General features: G+C 59.4%; 1 protein-coding gene across 1 annotated transcript; it reads right to left on the reverse strand.

The window, feature by feature from the left end:
• Positions 1-1,887: 1,887 nt before the first annotated feature.
• LOC113490739 (PHD finger protein 7-like) lies at positions 1,888-4,532 on the reverse strand. The gene is given in 10 exon segments (XM_026867314.1): positions 1,888-2,174; positions 2,351-2,469; positions 2,618-2,731; positions 2,942-3,048; positions 3,135-3,297; positions 3,380-3,504; positions 3,765-3,866; positions 3,950-4,041; positions 4,278-4,401; positions 4,512-4,532. Coding segments are annotated over 10 exon segments (1,254 nt in total).
• Between the last annotated feature and the right edge of the window lie 2,933 nt (positions 4,533-7,465).

The raw sequence follows: 7,465 nt of genomic DNA on the forward strand, positions 1-7,465 counted from the left end.
CCCTGGGCAGCCCATTCCAACGCCCAACAGCCCCTTCTGCACAGAAATCCTTCCTCAGAGCCAGCCTGACCCTGCCCTGGGCAGCTTGAGGCCATTCCCTCGGGGCCTGGCGCTGGGGCCTTGGCTCCAGAGACTCATCCCCCCTCTCTGCCCCTTCCTGTCAGGGAGTTGCCGAGGGCCAGGAGGTCTCCCCTCAGCCTCCTCTTCTCCAGACTCAAGCCCCCCCAGTTCCCTCAGCCGCTCCCCAGCAGACCTGTGCTCCAGACCCTGCCCCAGCTCCGTTGTCCTTCTCTGGACACGCTCGAGTCATTCAATGGCCTTTTTGGGGTGAGGGGCCCAAAACTGAACCCACTCAGCGAGGGGCAGCCTCACCAGGGCCAAGCACACAGTTCAGAAACCTTCCCTGCTGTCCACGCCAGTGCTGACACAAGCCAGGATGCCATTGGCCTTCTTGGCCCCCTGGGCACACTGCGGGCACACTGCTAGCTCACTGCAGTTGTCTGTTGCATGACTGTATTAAGCCTGTGAAAGCAACTGCCCAGAGCAGGTAAAGCCACATTCCACTTTGCTTGATGCCTGCTCACAATGTAATTTCCTGGCCCAGCAGAGCTGGTGCCTTCAGGCTGCCCCAGCACCTCTTGGCACAGCCTGTGCGCTGCAGGGAGCTTTACCCGCTGGCCTGGCAGCGGTGAGGAGACCAGCTTGTTCTTCAGTGCTTCACAAGCATAAAGAAAGCAAGCTGCTCCTTCCCCATCACTGCTTCTGAACACACTGTGTTTGCAGGTGACACCGAGTGAAGCAGGAGTGCCGATCTGCATGAGGACGGGGAGGCTCTGCAGAGAGACCTGGATAGATTGGATCGGTGGCCAACATCAACGGGATGAGCTTCAACAAGGGCAAGTGCCAGGTCCTGCCCTTGGGCCACAACCACCCCCTGCATGGCTACAGGCTCGGGGAGGGGTGGCTGTATTCTGCACTGGTGAGGCCACACCTGGAGGGTTGTGTTCAGTTTTGGGCACCTCAATATGAGAGACATCCCGAGGTGCTGGAGCGAGGGCAGAGGAGGGCAACGAGGCTGGGGAAGGGCCTGGAGAATCAGTTTCTGCGGATCACTGGCTGGGAAGGGGCTGGATATCAGTGGGCAGGTGGTGAGCAATCACAGGGTGAAGCACCCCTTTGTACTTTCGATCACTGTTATTATTTTATTGCAATTACAGAACTGTTTTTATCTCAAGCCATGAGTCTCCCTTTCTCCTTCCAATTGGTCCCATATTTCCTGGCAGTGGGAGGGTGAGCGACTGCCTGCGTGGGGTTTGGCTGCCAGGCGAGTTCAAAGCACGACAGGGGCTGAGCAAGCGCAGAGCCCCGGGTTTGCTCTTGGGCTGAACAGGCTGCCCAGGGCTGCTGAAGGCCAGGGACAACATTCCTTCCTAGGAGCTTCGGTGTGGCCTGAGCTGATGGTGTGTTGGATGGGTCTGGTACAGCAACAATCAAGGTCGGCAACAGGACCCGGAACCGGGCAATGGGAATGCCCTTCGACTACTGTCGCAAGACCGCCTACAGCAATCTCCATGTCACAGCTCCAGCCGTGACACTGGTCAGAGCTTGTAAAGAAAAGTAGCTTTGCCCCTGGTGTGACCCTTCCCCGGGGAGACTGAGGCGGCTGTGGGGCCAGCGAGGCCCGAAGCACATGGCCATGGCGCTGGGCAGCTGGCCAAGGCAGCCCGCAAGGAGGGAGGGCTGGGCAAGGGGCTGCCAGGCCCCTGGGGAAGAAACCCTCTGGGCCTGGCCCCTAACGCTGCCCCTGAAGAAATGAGCCAACAAATGAGCGTGGAATGTCCCAGGGCAGAGGCCAACAGATAACTTTATTGTGCTGGTAGAGGGGGATCAGGGCCAGCAAGATGGGGTCCGTGCACAGCCAGTCCCGTGTCTGTGTCCAGGCCGGCTGTAAGGATTCTGGGCCCGACGTTCCAGGCGGGAGCTGTCCCTCCTCCACACGGGCCCACGGCGGCTGGAGCTGCTGCCCTCGAGCGCTGGAGGAGGGCAGGACTCCTCTGGCAGCTGGCTGGCGGGGCTGGGGCTGCTGCTCTGCGGCACTGGGGAGCCCTGGGATGAGCCCGGTCCTGACTGGCTCCCTATGCCAGAGCCAGCGAGCTCCGAGCAGTCACTGGAGGCTGTAAGGGGAAGCGGGAAGGTCAGGGGCACAGAGGCCACTGTGGAGAGGTCAGAGCGGTGCCCCCAGCCCTCCTGGGGCAGAGAGGCTCTGCAAAGCCCAGCCTGGGCACCTGCTGCCAGGCTTTGCCTGGGCCCTGGCCCCAGCCCAGGGGCATGAAGGTGCTTTGCCTCTTACCGGTGCCCTGGCCAGCACACAGGCCACACTCCCAGGTACTCCTGCTGGTGCTCAGGTTGGCACAGCGCCGGTGGGTGCCCTCGGCAGCACAGGAGCTGCATAGCAGCAGTTCCCAGGGCCTGGAGAATAAAAGGGTTCATGGCTGTGAGGACAAAGTGACTGCAGCACGGGACTGTGCAGCACAGCTCCTGTTCTCAGTCCTTGTGCTTCGAGCTCTTGGTGAGACAGGTCCTGTGCAGAGCCCAGGGTGCCGCTTTGGCAACTTACCCCCGTTCCTCTGCCTGCTCCCTGCCCCCGGGACAAAGGCACTGGCAGGTGTCGCAGCAGCTGTGCCTCTCCATTAGCGCTTCATCCAGAGGCCCATTGTCCCAAGATGGCAATCTGATGGAGAAAGGGAAATGGCAGAGCCCTTGCTGCCCGGCATAAGGCCAATGCAGGGCAGCCCTGCTCCACCCCCTGCCGTCTTTACAGCTCCTCCATGAAGCTGAAGCCCAGGCAGATGCGACAGCGGAGGGGCAGGACTGCAGGGGCAGCCCCGGGCATGGCACAGGGCTCACAGCCTCCTGTGCTGTGAGCCGGCAGGACACTAACCTCCCGGGGATGCGGATGCCCACGGTGAGCATGCCATGGAGAAAGTCGTATTGGTCTCTGCAGACGGGGCATCTGAAGGCGATAGTGCCAGCGTACTAAGCCTGGCCCTGCAGCGGAAACAAAAGGAGCAGGAGTGAGACCCTGGTGCTGTCCAGCGCCTGCTGAGTGCCGGGGGCGAGGGAACGACTCTTACCTGGATGCAGCCCTGGTGGAACCAGGCCTCTCTGCAGATGGGGCACACCATGGTGTGGAAGGACTTTCTGTCCTCCACAGGGCCCCGGCAGATGATGCAGGTGGTGTCCTTGTCTGGAGCTGCCTCCACCTCCTGCTCCGGGCGGTGCTCCCTGCAGAAGGACCTGGGGGGCAGAGGGAAGGGATGGGTGAGGTGAGAAGCACTGGGTCCTTCCCCGGTTGGGGCGAGGAGGGGACAGGAGATACCTGTGCGGGAGGAAGTACTGGGTGACGCATTCACCCTCCATGGCACAGGGCAGGTGGAAGCTGCGGTCGCAGCCCTCTCGGCAGCAGGTGATGGCGGCCCCACTCTCCCCGCAGACGAAGCATTGCTGGAAGAAGAGCAGCCCAGTCAGCGGCAGCCTCAGGGCCTCCCCAGCCAGCCCCGTGCCTCTGGGCAGGGCGCAGGATGTGGCCGCTGCTGGGCCACAGCCCACAGATCCGCCCGGCGCACCAGGCTCCTGGGCTGGAGCCTCTGTGGAGCTGCTGGGAGCAAGGCTTTTGTCGTGGAGCTGCTCAGAGGGGCTGGGATTTCTTTCCTGGGCTCTGGGATAAGCTCCCCCAAACCTCTCCTCACACAAATCTCCCTGACCTTGTCGACAACCCTCTCGAGTATGCAGGGAATGTCCTCAGGGATAAACCTCTGCTGCCCTGACTCCTCGTCCTGCCAGTAACACAACTTGCTGGCAAAAATCTGCAGGAGAGAGGAGGAGCTGATGAGTAGAGCGTGGGCAGGAGTGCCTGTCGGGGAGCTGGAGGGAGCCTCGGGGCACTCACCAGGCAAAATAGATGGGCACAGAGGTGTTCCTGCTCCACTTTGTGCCCCCAGAGAACCAGGTCCGCCGCTGCCTGGCCACACAGCATGCACGCTGGAGGGAGAGAGCAAACGCCGACAGGAATGAGCACCTCTGTGGGCTGGGGGAAGCGTCCCTGAGGGATCATCCTCAGGGCCCTGCTCAGTCCCTGGGGGGTGAGGGGTAGGGCTGGGGGCCATGGCGAGGAAGGGGCATCACAGGCACTGCCTCCCCCTGCCACCGTGCTCGGCCCCACGCTGACCCCCCGACAGCCCCTCTGCTGTGCTGCGGGAGGGAAACTTTGCTCTCACCCTGCTCTGTCAAGTTGGCAGCCTCCTCTCGCCTCTCAGCCATAGACATGTCCACAGCGAGCGTTGGGAGCGTCCCTGTCCCAGCAGCACCGGGGTGTCTCTCCCAGATGCTCCTCGGCTGACTCTGAGGGAGAAGCGGGGCATGGGTCATCTCTCAGCACAGCCCCAGCGCCACGAGGTGTGGAACTCCCCCTCCTCCCTCAGCAAGGAACCCCTGCCCTGCCCTGCCCTCACCTCCCAGGTCGCACTGACCATGACCAGAGCCCAGCGACCCTTGTTAGAGGCTTGTTGCCAGGGGTGACCGTGGCCCTTGTGACATCACACCCTGCTAGATGGGCAGGGACACCCTGGACAGGTTACCATGGCCTCGGTGACATTGCCACGCCCACGGACAGGCAGGAATGCCCTCAGCCTCCTGCCCCCCCACTGAGGTTGGTGCCACTCACAACATGGGGGAAGTCCCGGGTGAGTCCCGGGGGAAAGGGCAATTTTCCGTGGCAAGAAACTGCTTTTTGGGGTCAGCGTGAGCCCAGCCTTGCGTGGGGGGGTAGCCCCTGAACGAGCACTTGCGCCGGACACAGCTGGGGACTTGTCACCCGTGTCACCCCAAGGGTCCTGGGGTCCCCATCACGGTGGCAGCAATGGTTCCCGAGTCCCCCACACTATCCCCATGGACCCCATGACCCCCATGTCCCACCATGCTCCCCACGCGGTCCCCACATCCCACATGGTCCCATGTCCCCTGCCCTAGACTGTCCCCTTGTCCCCCACTGTCCCATGTCCCCCCATGGTCCCCACACCCCTGATGGTGCCTGTGCCCCCCCGTGTTCCCATGCCCCAGACTGTCCCCGTGTCCCACACTGTCCCCCTGCCCCACAGGTGATGACCTTCAGCCCCAGCCCTGTGCCCACAGGCCACCTCCCTTGGCATCACCACTGTCCCCAGTGTCCAGCCTGTGGTCAAACTGGTGACAGCGGCACCCACAGTCCCTAGTGCCACTGTCACCAGCAGCATCCAGACGTACAGCGTGGTGTCCCTGTCCCCCACCAGTGACACCAAATGGGACACTGGACACCCACGGGTGCCACCACCCCAGCACCCAAACTGCGCCCTCTGCCACTGCCTCCAGTGCTGTCCCCCCCAAATCAGAGCCTGGGGACAGTCCACAGTAGACCCCCTCCTCCTTTGAGAAAGCCAACAGGATCCCCAGGCAGCAGCACAGTTTGCCCAGTGACCCCACTGGGACCCTGCTGCTGGGGACAGGGGGTGGCCTGGTGGTCCTCTGCTCTCCCCATGTCACCCCTGCAGTGTCTCCAAGTGCCCTGGGACCTCTCTGTGGGGCTGGGAAGTGTCCTGGGGGGCCCCCAGTGTCCCCCCCCAGGTGTCCCCGAGTCAATCAGAATTAATAATGTTTGATTCCAGTATGAATACAGAATTATGAGAGATATTTTAGCAGGGTTACATGTTTACATTTATCTTGCATTTTGCACATCTAACCGAAAACCAATGCTACTCTGAATTCCTCTGTATAGCCCTGTACCCAGGCCGAAGAATTGGTCAGTGATCATTTACTAGGTACACCTAGATACTGCTTAGGGAATTAGATTTAGAATTTTAAACTTACCACCCTCCAGCCCCATGGGACCTCCCCAGTCAGCCATGAGTCCAGGTAAATCATGGACAGTGGCTTGGTGAGCACATCTGCTGACTCCCTCAGCACCCTTGGGTGTAACCCACCCGCTCCCACAGACGTGTGTGCATCCCAGGGGTGCAGCAGGTCTGTGACCAGCTCCTCCACAACTGTGCTGACCTCAGTCTGCTTCCCCTCCCCATCTCCCATCTCCTGGGGCTGGGTGTCCAGGGAACAGCCAGTTCCACTGCTAAAGACTGAGGCAAAGTAGGTGTTGAGCATCTCAGCCTTTTCCTCATCCTTAGTTACCAAGTTTCCCTCCGCATCCAGGAAAGGAGGGAGATTTTCCCTAATCCTCCTTTTACTCTTGATGAATTTATAGAAACATTTTTTGTTAACAGCTGTAGCCAGGTTGAGCTCTAGCTGCACTTTGGCTGTCCTGTTCTCCCTGCATAAGTTCTCTATATCTTTATAGTCCCCATGAGAGACCTGCCCCTCTTCCAATGGCAATAGATTTTCCTTTTGTTCTTGAGACGCAGCCAAAGGTCCCTGTTTAGCCAGGCCAGTCTCCTTCCCTGCCTGCTTTTTTCCCAGCTCACGGGCACAGCCTGCTCCTGGGCCTTTCTGACTGCTCTCCTAAAGCATGTCCAGCCTTCCTGGACTCCCGTTTCCTTCAGGGCAGCCTCCTGAGGGATTTTGTCAATCAGTCTTTGGAACAGGTCAAGGTTAGCCCTGTGGAAGTCTAAGGTGGCAGTTTTACTATCCCTTTCATAGTTTCATAGTTTCTCCAAGGATGGAAAACTCAATCATCTCATGGTCACTGCACCCGAGACAGCCTCCGACCTTGACCTCCCCCACAAGCTCTCCCCTGTTCCCAAGCAGCAGGTGCAGGAGGGCACCTTCCCTGCCGGCTCACTCACCAGCTGGGTGAGGACGTTATCCTCCACACAGCCCAGGAACCTCCTGGAATGTTCCCTCTCTCTGTGCTGTGATCCCAGCAGATCTCTGGGAGGTTAAAGTCCCCCACAAGAACAACAGCACGCTTCCCTTGAGCTTATTGCCAGCAGGCCCAGTCATCTCCCCTCCCCCTCATATCCAGTTTAAATGATGGGATGGTGTGCTAGTTTGAAAACAAACTAGTGGGAGACACCAAGTCAGAATAACAATTTAATAAGGGGGAAAAAAAATTATAAAGGCAGATAACACTGGGTTAAACTAACAGTCAGGATACAACCTGACACCCTGCTAATCAGGGTGGTGGTAGCAGTCTGGTAGAATGGTGGCTGCAGTCCCCCCGAAGCAGTGATCCTGTAGAAAAAAAAAAAAAAAAAAATCTGCTCTTCCTCAGGAAAGTCCAGTGGTGACTAAGTAGCTCCTGTCCTCTGGAAATCCAGTGGAAAGAGAGGCCTCTGGTATTCAGAATCTCAGGTTATATCCAGGATGGAATGCTGGTTTTCTCCCTCTGGGTGGAGCATCTCACAATGGGATAATGAGTCACGCTGCATGGCATTGATGGGCCATTAACAGGAAGATAGTCTGGAGGTGTGGGGGGGGGGAA

Source organism: Athene cunicularia, unplaced genomic scaffold (genome assembly GCF_003259725.1).
Source record: "Athene cunicularia isolate RWA unplaced genomic scaffold, athCun1 SCF_26, whole genome shotgun sequence".
NCBI lineage: Eukaryota > Metazoa > Chordata > Aves > Strigiformes > Strigidae > Athene > Athene cunicularia.